Source organism: Pelophylax lessonae, assembly GCF_965119305.1.
Source record: "Pelophylax lessonae genome assembly, chromosome: 1".
Classification (NCBI taxonomy): Eukaryota; Metazoa; Chordata; class Amphibia; order Anura; family Ranidae; genus Pelophylax; species Pelophylax lessonae.
In genome coordinates this window covers 122418763-122439977 of record NC_138768.1, presented here as the reverse complement: position 1 = coordinate 122439977, position 21215 = coordinate 122418763, and the positions used below count along the sequence as shown (strand labels likewise).

At 45.1% G+C, this 21215-nt stretch overlaps 1 protein-coding gene across 1 annotated transcript in view; it reads right to left on the bottom strand.

Annotated features, from left to right (window-relative positions):
* Positions 1 to 544: 544 nt before the first annotated feature.
* The window catches only part of CENPH (centromere protein H), a 76320-nt gene continuing 55649 nt past the window's right edge, over positions 545 to 21215 (bottom strand). Inside the window, exons 8-9 of the mRNA XM_082242837.1 lie at positions 2166 to 2323; positions 545 to 673 (exon numbers count right to left, since the gene is read on the bottom strand). Coding sequence (XP_082098963.1) covers positions 581 to 673; positions 2166 to 2323 — 251 coding nt within the window. The 3' untranslated portion in view covers positions 545 to 580. The remainder of the gene's footprint in view (positions 674 to 2165; positions 2324 to 21215) is intronic.

Sequence of the window (21215 nt, the reverse complement as noted above, 5' to 3'; positions counted from 1 at the left end):
TACCAGGAATCTTTCAGAGCAGCATTGTTTCATCTTTTCTAGTATTTGGTCCTTCAATAATGCTTTTTTAGCTTATTTATATATGGGTTAAGTTTATGCCTTTGTTTTTTTCCTACAACTGAGGGGTGAAGGGTCTTTAATATATTAATATAGGATATTGATACAGTTCATGTGTTTTTTGTCTAGGTGGAAGGGACCCCTCTCGTGTGCAGCTGTCCTGGAAGATTCCTGGAAATTGAGTTAAAGTCTCCAAACATCACTCAAAGCAGAAAAAAAGTTGCAGAAGATTCTATTGTGCAGGACTTAGCAGAAAATATAATTTTTTCAAAACCTATCCCATTCCTAGAATCTTAAAATTACAGGGTGATGCCATTCTATTGCTCCATTAACAAGTTCACTGGATGAGGAGATACAGTTATTCTGTAACATGAATAGAGTACATATCTAGATATACATAACCATCGATTTGATCTGCGCTAAATTTTGGATTTTAAAAAAAATTCACATTCACAATAAAAATGAACCTGTTAAATGAAAATAAAAATCTGCATAAAATACAAAAAGAAATGTGGATAAAATACTAAAAACTGTGTAAATCTTTTCCAGCTTTGATGACATCCTCTCTTAGTTTTGGATCTTCTACCCAATTCACACGACTGGCATAAACAAGCCTCTGGAGAAGATGAAAAAAAACAAAAAACAGAATTAGTCAAATAATTTTTTGTATCCATTTTTAGAATACAATACAATAAATAATCAACCACTTGCGGACTGCGCTATAACCAAATGATGGCTACAATGCGGTCGTCCAGTTCTTCGGACGCAGCTGATCACAGATTAGGGTAAAGGGCTAATATCGCTGCGGCTCTTTACCACACGATTAGCTGTGCCCAATCACAGCTCATCACCATGTAAATACACTTGCTGGTTATTGGCATTTCTTTCCTCACGCTGTCACAGCGTTAGGAGAGGCAGAGCCAGTAACCGGTAGGTGTGAAAGGGGACATCTACACTGATAATCAGGGCACTGATCATCAGTGTCCTGATAATCAGTGCCGCCTATCATTGAAGGAAAAAATCACCTATTTGCAAAATTGTATAACCGGGAGTGTTTTCCCTTCCCAAAACTTTTGGGCTTTTTTCATTTGTTGAGCAAAAAATGAAAAACCCTGGAGGGGATTAAATACCACATAAAGAAATCTCTTATTTGTGTGAAAAAAATGATAACATTTTAATATGAGTACAGTGCTGCATGACCGCCCAGTTGTTATTCAAAGTGCAACAGCATTGAAAGCTGAAAATTGGCCTGGGCAGGAAGGGGGTAAAAGTGCCAAATGGTTAAAAAAAACACCAAAACTAAAGCACAAGTGACTTGTATATGCAAGATTGACATTATACCTAAAGTCCCATTCCAGGCAAACACTATTTTTGATCAGCCTACCCTCCCAATCACCGCTAACAATCCTGTTAGGAGAATATCTGGTTTCACAAGGTAACGGAGAACAAAGCCCAAGTCCCCCACATCCAGGTCTGTTGCTGATCCAGAACTGCCCCTCTTGGGATCCCCAGTCTCCTGCTGTTCCCTTTTGATGAGGTCATCCTCCTCCCTCTGCTGAGAGAACCCGCTACTGCCCATCTGATAGAAAAAGGGCATATCAGGCAGGCACTGATGTGGATACCTGAGAAGGGGCTATAATATGCAGGTGTAACCAGAATGTAAACAATCACCGGAGGCTGCCACTGTCGGATCAAAGTAAATATGTAGTGTGGGTTAGTTTAGGTCAATGAAGAAAGAATAAGTGCACTTTTCCTTTAACCCTTTCACTGGCAGACCACATTTTTTCCTCATTTACACACTTTATCACAAGCCTAGTTTGGCAATCTCACCCCTAAATTGTTCATTATACAAAGAAGAATAGGACTCATTTGTCGCCTGAATCATTTTATAAGGCTGTATTGAACTAAATGAGGTTTCGTCCTCATCTATGGCAATCTTTTTTGCTTGTCGTTTTACTTATCCAATGTGTTTGCGCTATGGTTAGTGGCTGTCACACAGCTTTCATAATACTCAGTACACTTATTAGTGGAGCAATCTCCATGCCTTTCACTAACCCATGGTATATTCTTCACAGGAAATAACAAAAGCATATAGCAAACTTTTATACCTGGAATATATTCTGCAACATGAAGGTAATGTCTGTTACCCTTTTTACACGTTTGAATATTTTTTTTAATTTCTCTTCTTTTGGTTCTTTCTGCAATCGTAGTTCCTCTACGACGGATAGAACTTCTGTCATCAGCGCAGTGCTCTTCTCCTTCAGGACTGCCAAAAAAAAAAAAAAAAAAGTGTTTTTACAAATAACGCAAATTTAAAATGTGTATAATTTTTAATGAAAAAAACATATTGCTTTTACATTTTGTAGTAAGTCTGTTACTATCTAATGGGAATAGAAAGAAAAGGGGGGTCTCTATGGCCCCCCTTTTCTATATGGGACAGTGACAGGTAATTTAGACATGACAGGAATTAGTTTTGGTGGGCTTAGAGAGGAAGATTATAGTTACTAGGGGGTAACAGGTTTTCTAGTTGATGGTTGGCTGAATAAGCCCCTATCAAATTAGAGATAACAAGTAGCTGGGGAGATTGTGTGAGGTACCGGTTTTTTCTAGTCAGCTTCCCGCCTTCTGAGCCTGTTCCCAGCCCTATTTAAGGGGGCTCTCAGGTAGCTGGACCCTCAGATCACCTCAGCATCCCGGATCGTGCGGTTCCTGTATCCTCTAGACCGTCCATCAAGATGAGCCTCCTTCGCCGACTAATTGAGCGAGCTGGTGCAGAAGGGGGAGAAGAATGGGTTAAGCGGTGTCTCGCTATCCCTAACCCGTCTACAGCAGAGCTGCCGGAGCCGTTACCTGAGCCGCCGGCGGAGTTGGAGCCCGTCGCCGGCCCGAGCTGGAGGAATGAAGCCGTGTCCGTGGCGCAGGGAAGTGCGCAAGTCGTGACCCCGGCGAGAGGAAGTTCACAGCAATTGACCCCGGCGAGAGGAAGTTCGCAACAAGTGACCCCGGCCAGAGGAAGATCGTCGTCTACCCCGGAACCGGATGAAGCTCATCGGGTGACGTCAGAAGTGCGCAGGCGCAGCTCATCAGGCCCAGCTCATCAGGCCCGTCCGCCGAAGAGGCCGGTGCCAAGAAGAGGAGAAGACTCCCCTGCCGGAGATTCTCACCGCCCGCTGGGGACCGAACAGCGGCAAGACGTCCAGGGAAGTCCGCTTCGCGTGCCAGAGGTGCCAGTCAAGACGCCCTCCCCGTCACCGGCAGGCTGGCCCGTTCCAGGGCAGCGTCTCCTCGGCAACCGCAGACTCAGGAGCGCCCGTCCAGGAGTGGAGCTGATCACGCTGCAGGTGAGCTTTTTACCCCTGTGAGCGCAGTTGTCCAGAGCATGTCATTTTCTGCCCCTACAGGTGGTAGCGGGGGGGAGCCTTTGATGTCAAATGAGGGGGATAGGAGTAGGGGTTCTTATGCTCAGTCCTCCACAGGCGATATTGCTAGTATTCTGCAGAATTTTTTGACAGAATTTAAAAGTTTGATCAATCCTCCTAATTCGGTTCCCTCCTCTACAGAGGTTCTACAGCCTGTGACTGCTTCTATTGTTGACGTGTGGGCGCCATCTAGCGGCCAGTCCGCAGATTGCGCTCCAAGCAACAATAATACAATTTCTGTGCCTGATTCAGTTATATTGCAGGATTTAAATGTTTCTCACGGTTCTTCTGCTTTATCTGCTGAATCCAATTCCTTTTTGTTAGCTAAAGCACAGAACTTGCCTGAAGTTTGTCTAAAAGAAGCTCTGACTTGTGAAATGTCCCCACTGGGATTTCACTTGTCCGATTCTGTTAAGGAAAAAATTGGAACGGTTGCTTTGTAGACATGCTCTCCCTCCTACCCTCAGCCAGGGATTTCGTGTCCAAAAGTGACAAGAAAGAGGATGAGGAGAGGAAACGCCCCGTTGCAAAAAATTTCAACAATTGGTTGCAATCGTTTTTTTATATATTCCGCTGTATTATGTGAAAGATTCCCGTCCAAAAGTACTGGTCTCTTTCAACACTTGGACATTGTTCTGGAAGCCTTTAAAAATTTTGGTGGCACAGCGTGGTACAACTACGATGTGGCTTTCCGCCAAAAGTTGGCTGTTCAGCCGAACCTGAAATGGGGGGTTAAGGATGTCAGCCTCTGGCTGGATCTGTTTCTCCCTCAACGGCCTATCCTTAACCGACAGTCTTTTCCTGGCCAGCAGCCTCAACCAGCAACTTCCACCTTTCGTAAGGGAGTGTGCTTTAATTATAATGAAACACAGTGTCGATGGCCTGGGACCTGCAAATATAGGCATGAATGTGCCTTCTGTGCAGGATCCCACCCCGTCCACAAATGTTTTAAGAAATTGCAGTGCGCTCAGAACCCAGGAAATATTCCAAAAAGCCTCAACACCGGTGAACCTGCTCGCAATGCTCCCATGGCTGCAGCGGTACCCCGACAGGGTGAAGGCCACCTTAATAACTGAGGGCTTTAGAGATGGTTTTGTTTTGCCCAGGTTTTCAGGACAGGGTTGTTCTTTGGTCCCTAATTTGAAGTCCGTTATGTATTTGGAAGATGTTGTTAAAGAAAAAATTAATAAAGAATTACAAGCCGGAAGGTTTTCTGGCCCTTTTGTTTACCCTCCTTTTATCAACTTCAGGATTTCTCCTCTGGGCATTGTACAGAAGAAGGAGCCGAATACTTATTCGCTTATTCATCACTTATCGTTTCCCGTCGGCGGGTCCTTAAATGATGAGATAAGCGAGGACCTGGCTTCTGTGCAATACTCAACATTTGATGATGCCCTGGTTATACTTAGGCGTTTAGGCAGGGGTGCGCTCATGGCAAAGACGGACATCAAGTCCGCCTTTCGCTTGCTTCCGGTGCACCCTGAAGCATTCAATTCTTTAGGTTTTTATTTTTTAGGCCAATTCTTTTTTGGCAGGTGTCTCCCCATGGGCTGCTCCTTGTCTTGTTTTTATTTTGAATGTTTTTCATCCTTTTTAGAGTGGGTAGTGTCCTCAGTATCTAATTCTGCTAACATAGTCCATTATTTAGATGATTTTTTGTTTTTAGGTTCAGCCGGATCTTCAGATTGTCTGCATTTATTACATTCTTTTTTAAATATGTGCAGACAATTTGGCATTCCATTGGCCCACGAAAAAACTGAGTGGCCGTCAACGTGCATTCAGTTTTTGGGCATCACTATTGATTCCAACATGATGGAATTCAGGTTACCGTTAGAGAAGGTGGTTAAACTGGAACATTGCCTTTTGACAATGATGCGCAGGAGGAAAGTTTGCTTAAAGGAGGTTCAGTCTCTTTTGGGCTTGCTCGCCTTTGCATCTTGGGTCATTCCCCTTGGCAAATTATTTGCCAGAAAGCTTTACTCTGCAATTTCCGGTTTAAAATCTCCTTCAGCCCATGTCAGACTGTCAGCTGATATTAAAGAAGATATGCTAATTTGGATTCAATTCCTGATACATTTCAATGGTAAGTCTGTCTGGCAAGAGGACTTTATTTTGGATAGGGATTTTCTGTTATCCACTGACTCAGCAGGCTCAGTGGGGTTTGCCGCCATTTGGCGCAATCATTGGTGTGCTGACTCGTGGTGTCCTAGGTGGATTTCTTTAGGATATACCCGGAATAGTGTGCTTCTAGAGCTCTTTCCCATCATAGTAGCTTTAGAGATATGGGGTCATCAGTTCCAGAACAGGCGCTTGATGGTCAGGACAGATAATAAGGGCGTTTTATTCGCTATAAATTGTCTGTCTTCCAAGTCCCCGCCTGTCCTGAAGTTGTTGAGATATCTAGTTTCTAAGTGCTTACTTTTGAACATTTGGATCAAAGCTACTTTTATTGCGGGCAAGGACAACACATTGGCAGATTCTTTGTCTCGCCGACAGATGGATCGTTTTTTCCAGCTGTTACCAACCGCAGATCAGACGAGTCATCAATACCCGGCCCGCCTTTGGGATATTGTTTAAATTTAGTTTCAGACAACATATCAAATTCATTGGCCCCAGCAACCACGGCTGGATATCAGTCGGCTTGGTCTCTGTGGATATCTCATTTGAACGACATGGGTGAATGTCCTGATGCTTTTTCTGAACATCTTTTATTGTTTTTTCTGAATAAATTGTTCGCGCAACGCTACTCTTGGTCCCATATTAATAAAATCCTAGCGGGGATATCTTTCTTTGGTAAACTGCGTAATTGTCCCCCATGTTCGTCCTTTTTTTCAATAAGGCAGGCTATGAAAGGTTACCGTAAGTGTACCTGGCAGAGAGATTCCAGGCAACCTATTACACCGGAAATTTTGGAACGACTATGCGAAGCCGCTACAAAAGGTATGTTTTTCGTTTTATGAATCTGCTCTTTTTCAAGCTGCCTTCTCCATCATGTTTTTTGCTGCTCTAAGGGTTTCCGAGTTAGCCATGGATGTGAAGTATGGCAGAACTGGTTTGTTACTGTCTGATATCCTTTTTTATGATAATTCAATGAGCATTTTGTTGCGCTTTTCCAAAACCGACCAGTTGGGAGTGGGCAAATGGATTCACCTAAATGTTTATAAAGATTCTTGTATCTGTCCAGTTTTCCTGATGAAACAGTTCCTGCTGATCCGGTGCCCCAATACTGGCCCCTTTTTTGTTCATCAATCCGGAAAACCCTTAACAAAGTTCCAGTTTGTGGCTGTGTTTAATAAATGTTTACGTTTTTTGAAACTTGATCATTTGAAACTGTCTTCCCACTCTTTTAGGATTGGGGCAGCGACGGAAGCTGCGAAATTGGGTGTTGATACTGAGTTGTTAAAGAATATTGGTAGATGGCGATCAAATGCCTATTTGTCATATATCCAACCTAATTTTATGTCTTAATACTTCTAGGACGCAGGGTCTCAGTGTGGATTGTGGGCCATTCTTTCATCCACTGGGCCCGGGCGAGAGCTAGAAGACGCAGTTACACGGAGAATATCGGTTTGGATCCACGTCATTTTCAGGTCAACTGGTTCAGCAAGAGGGGCATGAAATGGTCCGAGCTTATCTTTGAAGTTTGTAGGTTAATGCAGCTCCTTTCCCCTCCAGATGTTCTCATCATTCATCTGGGGGGAAACGATGTGGGCAACGTAAAAACTCTTGATTTAATTTTTAGGATTAGGGATGATTTTTCTTTTTTGCAATCCTTTTCACCTCACACGGCTTTTGTTTTCTCGGAAATTATTCCAAGGTTGTCTTGGTTTAAACATGCACACTTGAAGCCTTTAGAGAAAGTCAGGAGGCGTATCAACAGGGCTTTAGAAAAGCTGCTAGGAGGTATGGGAATTGCGTCCTTCCGACATCTGGAGCTGAAAGGCGGAATTCCTGGTCTTTATAGGAAGGATGACACGCATTTGTCTGACTTGGGTCTGGACATTTTGAATGCTAATCTGGGCACTTGTGCCGAGAGGGCCGCGCTGTGGGGTGGTGACAGGCGGGTGTGATGCCGCCTGTCTATTGGATATGTTTATTGATTATTTATTATTATTGTAAACCTGGATCGTAGTGGTCGGGTTTATTATTTATAAGTTGAAAGCTTTGAGTTTTAAATGTTATTTTATAAATAATAAACGGCCGCGGCCTTTTTATCCAACAGTTTTTTGTACAGTGTCATCCTTTCATAGATAAGTTTAGCTTTAAAGGTAAAGAATCCTGTCTACTGTCCCATAGAAAGAAAAGGGGGGTCTCTATGGCCCCCCTTTTCTATATGGGACAGTGACAGGTAATTTAGACATGACAGGAATTAGTTTTGGCGGGCTTAGAGAGGAAGATTATAGTTACTAGGGGGTAACAGGTTTTCTAGTTGATGGTTGGCTGAATAAGCCCCTATCAAATTAGAGATAACAAGTAGATGGGGAGATTGTGTGAGGTACCGTTTTTTTCTAGTCAGCTTCCCGCCTTCTGAGCCTGTTCCCAGCCCTATTTAAGGGGGCTCTCAGGTAGCTGGACCCTCAGATCACCTCAGCATCCCGGATCGTGCGGTTCCCCTCCCCCCCCCATTTTTTTGTTTTGTCGCGGCCAGTTTGTTATTTTGGGTCACCTTTGTCAGTTTGCAAAGGGGGACGATATGTTTATATTTATTGATGAGTTTGATGGATATGTTTATTGATTATTTATTATTATTGTAAACCTGGATCGTAGTGGTCGGGTTTATTATTTATAAGTTGAAAGCTTTGAGTTTTAAATGTTATTTTATAAATAATAAACGGCCGCGGCCTTTTTATCCAACAGTTTTTTGTACAGTGTCATCCTTTCATAGATAAGTTTAGCTTTAAAGGTAAAGAATCCTGTCTACTGTCCCATATTCAGTCTAAGTTCATCTTTTCACAAAAATGAAAAGGTGAACACGCTACACGCTTACACCCACTTACCAGTCCCCCCTCACCATTTGGATCAGAGCAATTCCAATTGGTGAGTGCTGGCACATGACCAGTTTGGCAAATTGGAATCGATCCGATCTGTCCCAGCGTCCCTAAGAAAAGAAGGGGAAGGCAAGGACTTTCCAATTCCCAGACCGCTGCACCAGATGCGTGGGCAGTGAAAGCTAATCATCCACTGGGGTAAATGCAGTGGGGACAGTGTAATGTTTTAGTTCACCTTTTCATTTTTTGGGAAAAGGTAAATCTACACTTTAAAGTGATTGTAATTGCAAATGGCTAAAATTGATCTAGCCTCCATGCGTTTGTTCATTAAGTAGTGCAGTTTGGGGTTTTATTTTTTTTTTTCTTTCAATTCTTTATACCTTTTTTCCTTTGTGCTCATTTGTAGTCACCTTCTCTCTCTCTGCTCTGTATCCCAATGCAAGAGAGCCAAGTAGGAGGGGCTGAGATACCCCTCAGTCAGTGAATAAAGGCTGTAGGAGAGGGGAGTGGCTGTGAGGATAGGGGAGGGGCTGTGAGGAGAGGATAGGGGAGGGGCTGTGAGGAGAGGATAGGGGAGGAGAGGATAGGGGAGGAGAGGATAGGGGAGGAGAGGATAGGGGAGGGGCTGTGAGGAGAGGATAGGGGAGGGGCTGTGAGGAGAGGATAGGGGAGGGGCTGTGAGGAGAGGATAGGGGAGGGGCTGTGAGGAGAGGATAGGGGAGGAGAGGATAGGGGAGGGGCTGTGAGGAGAGGATAGGGGAGGGGCTGTGAGTAGAGGATAGGGGAGGGGCTGTGAGGAGAAGATAGGGGAGGGGCTGTGAGGAGAAGATAGGGGAGGGGCTGTGAGGAGAAGATAGGGGAGGAGAGGATAGGGGAGGGGCTGTGAGGAGAGGATAGGGGAGGAGAGGATAGGGGAGGAGAGGATAGGGGAGGAGAGGATAGGGGAGGAGAGGATAGGGGAGGAGAGGATAGGGGAGGAGAGGATAGGGGAGGAGAGGATAGGGGAGGGGCTGTGAGGAGAGGATAGGGGAGGGGCTGTGAGGAGAGGATAGGGGAGGGGCTGTGAGGAGAGGATAGGGGAGGGGCTGTGAGGAGAGGATAGGGGAGGGGCTGTGAGGAGAGGATAGGGGAGGAGAGGATAGGGGAGGGGCTGTGAGGAGAGGATAGGGGAGGGGCTGTGAGGAGAAGATAGGGGAGGGGCTGTGAGGAGAAGATAGGGGAGGGGCTGTGAGGAGAAGATAGGGGAGGGGCTGTGAGGAGAAGATAGGGGAGGGGCTGTGAGGAGAAGATAGGGGAGGAGAGGATAGGGGAGGGGCTGTGAGGAGAGGATAGGGGAGGAGAGGATAGGGGAGGAGAGGATAGGGGAGGAGAGGATAGGGGAGGAGAGGATAGGGGAGGAGAGGATAGGGGAGGAGAGGATAGGGGAGGGGCTGTGAGGAGAGGATAGGGGAGGGGCTGTGAGGAGAGGATAGGGGAGGGGCTGTGAGGAGAGGAGGTGAGATCATGTTCTCACTGCACACTAAGGCTCCATTCATACCTGGGCGTTTGAGCGTTTTTCAGCTCCAAAAATGCTTAAAAAAAAAAAAAAGATTTCCAAAACGCCCAACAAGTAACCCCCCATTCATTTAAATGGCCCCTGTTCACATCTGAGTGTTTTAACGCCTGAAGCAAAACGCCCAACGCTCAAAAAAGTACATGAGCTTCTTTTTGGGCTGATTACCAGCATTTTTGTTAGATGTCAATGCCTGCCTCCAAAAACGCCTGAAAAACTCTGTAAAAACCGTGGTAAAAAACACGCGAAAACGCTACGCTCAGGTGTGAATGCAGCCTAAGGAGCTGACAGGGAGAGAGGAGGGGGAGCTACAAAGACACAGAGGAAAGAAGCTTGATGACGAAGGCATGCATCCTGACCACAATCTCATGGCTCAGGAGCCATAATAAACATGGTCTGCTCACAGGGGGAAGGGGGGAGTCAGGGCCAGGAAGAATCAACCAGGTACTGTAGGAGATACAAGGGGGCAATTGACCAGGCAAAAGCACTATGCTATAGCTAGTGCCTTAAAGGGACAGGAGCAGGATTTTTTTTTCTTTGGGGGCAACAATCACTTTAAAGCACACCTAGACTCAGACTACCCAATACTTCAAGCAGTGCGAGACAAAGAATGCAAATTTATTGAATACTTTCTTCAGCTCTGTGTATACAAAGGAGCATGAAGGAGCTCATGTCCATAATGCAGATGGTATTGACACAGCCCCACAATGGCTCAAAATTTATATGGTCCAGAAATATTTAAACAGCATAAAAGGTGAATAAAGCAGCCGGATCAGATGGCATACACCCGCATCCTAAAAGAACTGAGCGCTTATATTTCAAAGCCTTTGTTTCTAACTCTTAGGGGCTAGTTAATGCTTGGAATAGTACCACTGGATTGGCGTAAGGCTAATGTTGTGCCTATATTTAAAAAGGGATCAAAGTACCAAATAACTATAGACCTGTTAGTTTAACTTATATAGTTGGGAAAATACTGGAGAGTTTGATAAAAGACCACACAGATGAGTTCTTGCTGGAAAAAAAATATTCTAAGTAACAGACAGCATGGATTCATGAAAGACAGAAGTTGTCAAACAAACTGGATTTCTTTTTATGAGGAGGTAAGTAAAACCTTGGACAGAGGGGTGGCTGTGGACGTAGTAGATTTAGATTTTGTCAAAGCATTTGACACAGTTCCCCACACACGGTTAATGTGTAAGGTGAAGTCTAAAGGCTTGGAAAGATTTGTTTGCAAATGGATAGAAAACTGGCTAAAAAGATAGAACTCAGAGAGTATTGATTATTAATGCTTACTCTGAATGTTCTAAGGTTATCAGGGATGTACCCCAAGGTTCAGTGTCCGGAATCTTACATTTTTTAAACATTTATAAATGATATGGGGTCTTGGATTAAAAGTACCATTTCAGTGTTGGCAGAGGAAACCAAGCTATGCAGTGGAATAACATCCTTACAGGATGTCTCCAACTTACAAGCAGACCTCAATGCACTGTTTCTTTGGACAACTATGTGGCAAATGAGGTTTAACAATGATAAAATGTAATGTTATACACTTGGGGACTAGAAATCTGCACGCATCATACATACTAGGGAGGAGAGTACAACTGGGGAAATCCATAGCGGAGAGGGATCTGGGTGTTCTGGTAGATCACAAGCTTAATAGTGGACTGCAGAGTGAGAGATATCATTTAGCCCCTGTACAAATCATTAGTAAGACCTCATCTGGAATATGCAGTTCAGTTTTGGGCACCAGTTCTCAAAAAGGATATCGGGAACTGGAAAAAATACAGAGAAGGGCAACCAAACTGATAAGAGGCATGGGGGAGCTCTGAGGAACTGAATTTATTCTCTCGGTCAAGCGGTGAGCTCACCCCAAACATATTTATTGTCTGTCCTCCTTCAAACGGCGCCGGCATCTTCACTATGAGCACCTGACTGTGACAGCTTGTGGCTTCACAGCCGGGTGCCGCATATGCGAGTTTCGCAGTGCATCCAGGATTGGTGGATGCAGTCTTCTGGCACCTGTCAGTGTCCCAGAAGACTGCAGGGGAGGGAGTGAACTTGGTGTTGAATTATTCAGTTTAAAAGGTCATCACAGAGGACAAGGGGGAAAATCTTTACAACTGATGAAAGAGATTTATGGAAAGGCTTCTTCACAATAAGCTGTGAAAATGTGGAATTGACTTCAAGAGGTGGTTCTGGGCAGCTCAGTAGATTGCTTTAAGAAAGCCCTGGATTCTTTCCTAGACACACATAATCTAACTAGATACTAATATTTCTAGGTAAAGTTGATCCAGGGAATATCAAGTTGCCTCTTGGGGAATTGGAAGGATTTTACCCCTGCTTGAGCAAATTGGATAATGCTTTATTTTTGCCTTCCTCTGGATCAACTGTGGGTATGGGAGCGTGTGTGTGTATATGTGTGTATGTATGTATGTATGTGTGTATGTATGTATGTATGTATGTATGTATGTATGTATGTATGTATGTATGTATGTATGTATGTATATATATATATATATATATATATATATATATATATATATACACATATACATACACACACACACACACACACGCATATACATATACACACATACATACAGTGCCTTGCAAAAGTATTCGGCCCCCTTGAACTTCATGAAAAACAAAACACAGAGCGCTACGAAGACCTCCAGCATATGAAGGGTGGATGAACAGAACTAATAAGCAGCTGAATCCAGGGAGGGGAGGGAAGGAAAAAAGAGAAAAGGAAAAAATAAACACAGGCAATAAAAAAGGTTGTAGCTGCAAATGGACAAAGGCATTAAATGGTACCATACAATAGGGGACAATGGGATACCATAAATAGGTTGATGATCCTAAAAGGGATAAAGTCCGTGGGCACTGAGCTGCTCTTCCACAGATGAGGAGGAAGAATCTGTATAGACAAAAAGCAGAGGGGAGAAGCGCTCTAAGTGCAGACAATTTATTGCAGATAACAAGGCAGGTAATATACACTCACTAGACATGAAGACTGAAAAGCTGTGTGTGTCAAAGCAATCCTGCAGCCATCCTCAGGAGGGTGTCCTCTGGTCACAGGAAGCCGTATGCAGTACTGTCACTGGCGGTGGGAGGGAAGAAAGCCGGCTGTCTCCCACAAGCTCACCGCTGATGTTGTGGGAGACAGCCGGCTTTCTTCCCTCCCACCGCCAGTGACAGTACTGCATACGGCTTCCTGTGACCAGAGGACACCCTCCTGAGGATGGCTGCAGGATTGCTTTGACACATACAGCTTTTCAGTCTTCATGTCTAGTGAGTGTATATTACCTGCCTTGTTATCTGCAATAAATTGTCTGCACTTAGAGCGCTTCTCCCCTCTTCTTTTTGAACTTCATGAAGGGAACAATCATGAAGTGGAACGAAATTTATTGGATATTTCAAACTTTGTTAAATAAAAAACTGAAAAATTGGCGTGCAAAATTATTCAGCCCCTTTACTTTCAGTGCAGCAAACTCTCTCCAGAAGTTCAGGGAGGATCTCTGAATGATCCAATGTTGACCTAAATGACTAATGATGATAAAAAGAATCTACCTGTGTGTAATCAAGTCTCTGTATAAATGCACCTGCACTGTGATAGTCTCAGAGGTCCGTTTAAAGCGCAGAGAGCATCATGAAGAACAAGGAACACACCAGGCAGGTCCGAGATACTGTTGTGGAGAAGTTTAAAGCCGGATTTGGATACAAAAAGATTTCCCAAGCTTTAAACATCCCAAGGAGCACTATGCAAGCGATAATATTGAAATGGAAGGAGTATCAGACCACTGCAAATCTACGAAGACCTGGCCGTCCCTCTAAACTTTCAGTTCATACAAGGAGAAGACTGATCAGAGATGCAGCCAAGAGGCCCATGATCACTCTGGATGAACTGCAGAGATCTACAGCTGAGGTGGGAGACTCTGTCCATAGGACAACAATCAGTCGTATACTGCACAAATCTGGCATTTATGGAAGAGTGGCAAGAAGAAAGCTATTTCTTAAAGATATCCATAAAAAGTGTTGTTTAAAGTTTGCCACAAGCCACCTGGGAGACACACCAAACATGTGGAAGAAGGTGCTCTGGTCAGATGAAACCAAAATCGAACTTTTTGGCAACAATGCAAAACATTATGTTTGGCATAAAAGCAACACAGCTCATTACCCTGAACACACCATCCCCACTGTCAAACATGGTGGTGGCAGCATCATGGTTTGGGCCTGCTTTTCTTCAGCAGGGATAGGGAAGATGGTTAAAATTGATGGGAAGATGAATGGAGACAAATACAGGACCATTCTGGAAGAAAATCTGATGGAGTCTGCAAAAGACCTGAGACTGGGAAGGAGATTTGTCTTCCAACAAGACAATGATCCAAAACCTAAAGCAAAATCTACAATGGAATGGTTCACAAATAAACATATCCAGGTGTTAGAATGGCCAAGTCAAAGTCCAGACCTGAATCCAATCGAGAATCTGTGGAAAGAACTGAAAACTGCTGTTCACAAACGCTCTCCATCCAACCTCACTGAGCTCGAGCTCTTTTGCAAGGAGGATTGAGCAAAAATTTCAGTCTCTCGATGTGCAAAACTGATAGAGACATACCCCAAGCGACTTACAGCTGTAATCACAGCAAAAGGTGGCGCTGCAAAGTATTAACTTAAGGGGGCTGAATCATTTTGCACGCCCAATTTTTCAGTTTTTTTATTTGTTAAAGTTTTGAAATATCCAAATTATATATATATATATATATACATACATACATATATATATATATATACATATATATACATACATACATACACACACATACACACACACATACATACATATACACACACATATATAAACACATATACAGTTGTATTCAAAATTATTCAACCCCCACTGAAATTGATCGTTTTGGCCAGTTTGACATTGATTTTGATCATTCAGTCATCCTGCTTACAATTAAATCAAAGAGGCACGTGTAGGTCAGAAAAATATAACATTTATAATGAAATAACCACAGTTTTTCACTAGTTTTGCATTTGGCTAGGGCAGTGGTCCTCCACTCCGGTCCTCAGGGCCTACTAACAGGCCAGATTTTAAGTATTACCTTGGGGAGATGCAGACTAGGAGTACTGCAATCAATGAGCAGCATATTATATCACCTGGGATGTATTTCAGTTATCTTGCAAACCTGGCCTGTTAGTGGACCCTGAAGACCAGGGTTGAGGACCACTGGGCTAGGAACAGTGTCACTACTGGAAGCATGAGGCAATACCTGGACTCTATAGCGGTGGCACATGCAGTCCAACTCCTCCAGGATGGCACATCAATACGTGATTGCCAGAAGGTTTCTCATGAGCATGGAGTGGATCACAAGAGACAGGCAGTTACTCTAGTAGAGCTGGACAGGGCGTAGAAGGTCCTTAACCCATCAGCAGCTCCTTTGTGCAAGAAGAGACAGGATGGGCACTGCAAGAGCCCTACAAAATGGCCCCCCAGCAGGCAACTGGTTTAAATGTCTCTGACCAAACAATCAGAAACAGACTTCATAAGGGTGGCTTGAGGGCCCGACATCCTCTAGCAGGCCCTCTGCTCACTGTCCGGCACCATGGAGCTCAATTTCATTGAAAACCAGACCTGGCAGGTCCACCACTGGCACCCTGTGCTTTCCACAGATGATAGTAGGTTCGCCCTGAGCATGTGAGAGATGTGAAAGGGTCTAGGGAAGCCGTGGAGAAGGGTATGCTGCCTAAAACATCCTTCAGCATGACCAGTTTGGTGGTGGGTCAGCGATGGTCAAGGGAGGCATATCCATGGAGGGACGTAGAGACCTCTACAGCCAGACAATGGCATCCTGACTGCCATTAGGTATCGGATGTACCCATTGTCAGACTCTATGCTGGTGAAGTGGGTCTTGGGTTCTTCCTGGTGCACAACAATGCCGGGCCTCATGTGGCGAGAGTATGCAACCAGTTCCTGGAGGATGAAGTAATTGATATCATTGAATGGCGCCCATGCTCGTCTGACCTAAATCCAAAAGACCATCTCTGGGACATTATGTTTCAGTCCCTCCGATGTCGCCAAGTTGCACCTCAGTCTGTTCAGAAGCTCAGTGATGCCCTGGTCCAGATCTGGGAAGAAATTCCCCTGGACACCATTCCTCCTATTAGGAGCATGCCCCAACATTGTCAGGCATGCATACAAGTGTGTGGGAGCCATACAAACTACTGAGAACCATTCTAAGTTGCTGCAATGAAATTTCAGCAAAATGGACTAGCCTGCTGCATAATTTTTCACTTGGATTTCTGGGATGTCTTTGAATTTAGCCCTCTGTAGGTTGATCATTTTCATTTCCATCAAACAAAGGGTCATCCTTTTGTTCCTAACACATTGCTCAGTCCATATCCAGTATGATATTTTTCCCTATTGAGGTCTGATGTGTTTTCAAAGTGTTTCTTTAATTTTTTTGAGCAGTGTAAATATATAAAAATGTTTTTTCCCCTCTATTGGTTGAACTAGATGGACTGGTGTCTTCTTTCAACCAGACTAACTATGCAAGTGTCAGTAAATGCTACAGTATTTAAATTAAGCATTTTGCAGCTCCGAATTCTCCTAGGCCCACTTGTTCTTTGATTCTACAGTGTCTTTGATCCAAAGCACAATAAAAACAGTACCATGTACAGGTATCTGAATGAAGGATGGAACTAATTACTGCACATGTTTTTTTACTCCTTAAAGTAGAACTATAGGCAAAACTTTTTCTTTTCATTTTGGATAGTGTAAGAGAAGGTTATAACCCCAGCCCAAATTTATTTTTGCCATCTTTATTTCCTTGGTGAGATTTCCCTCCACTTACTGTCCCATAGACAAAACAGGAAGGGAGAGGAAATTCCTCCAAATTGAAAGAAATTACTGGTTGCCACGAGAGTTAATGTCCCCCTTCTATTAGGGTTCTGGGGACAACTCAAACATTTGGATTTGCTTTTACTTTTGAGAACAGTAAACATGATAAAATGGGATTTTTGACTTACCGTAAAATCCATTTCTCTGATTTTCATTGACACACAGAGCTTCAGGTCTTCATACGGTTTGGTTATATTGCCCCCTACAGGAGTAGGACACTAGCCAGAAAAAAAAAAGTCCGGCTACACCCATGGTCAGTCCCAGGGGGTATACTCCCTCTCTCTGTTATGGGCACTGAGTTTAGTTACAAGTAGTGTCAGAACAATTACAACTCCACAGAGGGGCGGGTGCTAAGTCAGTCAACGAACATCAGAGAAATAGATTTTACGGTAAGTCAAAAATCTAATTTTCAAAAAATCTAATTTTCACTTTCGTTCATTGATGGACACAGCTTCAGATCTTCATAACCATTGGGACAGCCCTAAAGCAGTGTTAAACAGAAGGGATGGGAACAGAAAAAAAATTCAAGGCTAAAAACAGTAGCCAACCAGGCAACAGGAGCTCAACAAAAACAACCGGAGGCCACCTGAAAAAAAACAATACACCCTCGAAGAGGATCAGGTCCTCTCAACAGCAGTCTGCAAAACCTTGCAGTCAAAAGAAGCATCTGCAGACGCCAACACATCCACTTTATAAAACTTTGTGAACGTGTGCACCGACTACCAAGTAGCCGTCTTGCAAACCTGCATTACTGATGCCTGATGACGGAAAGCCCAGAAGGCACTAAGCGCCTAAGTAGAGTGCGCCTTAACAGGGAAAAGAGGAACCTGACCCTTAATGGAATAGGCCTGAATCACTGTCTGTCTGATCTATCTGGAAATGATCACAAAGGAAGCGGGCAACCCTTTACAAGTCCCACCAGTGAGCACAAAGAGACAGACTTAAAAAAACGACTCCATAGCTGCCAGGTACACCCTAATTGCCAGGACCACATCCAAAGCATGCAAGGCAATTTCCTTCGGACGTTTAGGCCTGGGACACAGGGAAGGCAACACCATGTCTTTATTCAAATGAAAATAATCCAAGACAACCCTTGAAAGGAACGACGGACAGGGCAAAGAACGACCTTATCTCTGTGAATCACCAGGTAAGGTGAACGACAGGATAACACAGCCAGTTCCGAAACCCTGCACGCAGAGGTGATAGCCACCAAAAGGGCCACTTTCTGGGACAGCGTAAGCAGGGAAATCTCCTGAAGATTCTCAAAGGAAGGCTTCTGGAGGACCGAAAGCACCAAATTGAGGTCCCAAGGTGGCAACAGAGCCCTCACTGGAGGAACCAAATGTCGGACACCCTGAAGAAAGGTACGCACCAGGGAGTGAGTGGTAAAAGGTCGTTGGAAGAAGACCGCCAAAGCCGACACCTGGCCCGTGCTACTACACAAGGCCAACTTCTTTTCAACCCCCCGGTTAAAGGAAGGTCAAGATCCGAGCCACTGAGAAGGAGCGAGGATGAACCCCAAGAGACTCACATCACGCAATGTACGTCTTCCACGTATGATGGTAGATTCTCCTAGAAGTAGATTTCCTAGCTTTTAACAGTGTAGGAATCACGACTTAGTTAAACCTCTATGCTTCACCACTTGGCGTTCAACAGTTAGTCCGTCAAAGCCAGCGACTGTAAAGCAGGATGGAAGATTGGTCCTTGGGACAGCAGATTCTCCCTGAGAGGAAGCTTCCAAAGAACGTCGGTGACTAGCCGCACCAGATCGACATACCGAGGCCAGTCCGGAGCCCCTAAGATGACCGGAATCCCTTCTGTCTCGATCCTGCGTAGAAGTCTTAGCAAAAGCTTGAGAGAAGGGGAGGAGTAAATCAGACGATTCTGACCCCACAGGACCAGCAGCGCATCTGTGGCGTCCGCCTGAGGATCCCTTGACTGAGCCACAAACCTTCTCACCTTTCTGTTGAGCTGAGATGCCAACAGATCCATCTCGGGGGGTGCCCCACCAGAGACACAACTGATGAAACCCTCCAGATGAAGGGACCACTCTCCTTGGGCCAACGCCTGCCGACTGAGCCTGCCCGCTTTGCGCCCGGGGAATTTACGGCAGAGAGGGCTGGAATGAACCGTGCTGCCCATCTTAGAATGCCAGCTACGTCCAGAGCCACCAGGACACTTCTTGTGCCCCCTTAGTGCTTTACATGAGCCACGGCCGTGGTATTGTCCGACTTAATGTGCACTGGACAAACCTGAAGACGATCCATCCAATGGTCCAGACAGTTTGATCGCTAAAGCCCCGTACACACGTACTGATCGTCGTCCGAACGATCGGCCGTCTTTTGTCCAGGGCTGTCGTGTCTGTTGAAAACTGCAAAAGACTGCACACAAATTTTGTCGGCCAACAACAGCCGACTGCAGAAGTGTTGTTATGTGATGGTTAACTTTCCTTGTCTTTTTTCTTTTCTGAGCATGCCCAGTCTTGCTAATCGGCTGTCTGTCGGCCGAAATCTGTACTGACTGGCGAACAATTGGCCGTTCTGGTGTTGGCCAACAAAAATTTTAATGCCTGCACGACAATCTGTGCGGCCGAAAATGCGCTGTCGGCTGTCGGAAGCATCATACTAACAAGCCGACAATCGGCCGACCGGTCATCGGCCGAATATTTACGGCCGACAATCGGTACGTGTGTACGGGGCTTTAGAGTTCCAAGACATTTATCGGTAGTCTGGACTTTTCCAGTGTCCAGATTCTCTGAGCAGAATGTTTGCCGAGGACGCTTTCCCAGCCGGACAGGCTGGCATCTGTGGTGACTACTGTCCAATACAAGGGGAGGAAGGATTTGCCCAGCTGAAGTGCTAGGGAAGGAAGCCACCATATCAGGGACTCCTTCGTTCCTGGACTCAGCCAGATCTGATTGTGCAGAGCCTGCGGAGTCTTGTCCTATTTGGTCAAAATCTCCCTTTGCAGGGACCTTGTATGGAACTGTGCAAGCGAGACCGCCTCAAGTGTAGACACCATCAGGACCAGCAGGAGACGAATTGCAGCCTGCAATTTCTGGAGTTTGTTCAGACTTCTGAAAATTCATAATCCAACCAAACTCCCGCAGAGTTCGTATTGTGATCTCTAGGTTTTTCACCAGAGCAGAAGGAGACCTTGCTCGCAGAAGGAGATCCTCCAAGTAGCCCAGTATCGCGATCTCCCGTTGGCATAGCAAAGCTAGCACCGGGCGTTAAAACTTTTGTGAAGACCTGAGGAGCAGAGGCGAGACCAAAGGGTAACGCCACAAACTGATAATGCTCCTCTCCAACGACAAAGATGAGAAACGTTGGCAACTTGGCACATATTGGAATGTGAAGGGAAGCATCCTTGATGTCCATAGAGGCGAAGAACTCCCCCTGATGCAGGGATGCCCTCACTGTGCGAATGGACTCCATTCTGAACTTCTGTACCCCCACAAAGCAGTTCAGCACCTTGAGGTACAGGGTTGGACACACTTTGCCTTCCTTCCTGGAAACTGTAAAAAGGTTTGAGTAAAAACCCTGAAAACGTTCCAAAGTCGGAACTGGGACAACCACCCCTTGATGTAACAGGTCTTATACCACCCCAAACAGACCCTGTAAGCGGTCCGGGGACAGGCGCAAGTTGGAAGAAAAGAACCTTGCCGGCGGACAAGAGCGAACTCGTTCTTGAAGCCGGACCAAATGACTTTGTGGACCCACTTTTCTTGCACCAGGGAAGTCCACGGGTTCAGAAACCAGCAAAGACGTCCCCCACCCCCGATAAGGATGAGGGCGCACATTCATGCTGAAAGGAGCCTTGTCCGTGGGTCTGGAGAAGCTCGCTCTCGGCTTGCCAGACCAGGTTCGTTTTGATCATCCAGGGGAGGCCCTGAAAGGCTTCGAGCCCTTGTCAGTTGACCGTGAGGGACGAAAAAAACTTCTCAAAACAGAACAAGAAGGCCCACGTCTACGACGGGGTTCCTTGCCCTTAGTAGCCTGCGGAAGAAAGGTACTTCTCCCCTCTGTGAGACCTTATATGATGTCATCCAGGGTAGCTCAAAACAGGTGATCTCTTTATAAGGGAAGATCAGTCAAGGCCCTTTTTGAAGTCTGGTCCGCAGACCAGAATTTGAGCCAAAGGACACACCGAAGGACCACTGCCAAAACCGAGAGCTGAGCCACTAGGAGAGCTGCATACAAAGAAGCATCACAGATAAACTGCAACATATGTGAAGGGGGGTGGGGGTAGGATGGGGGACATGACAAGGAGGGGGGTGTCTGATGGGAAGAATG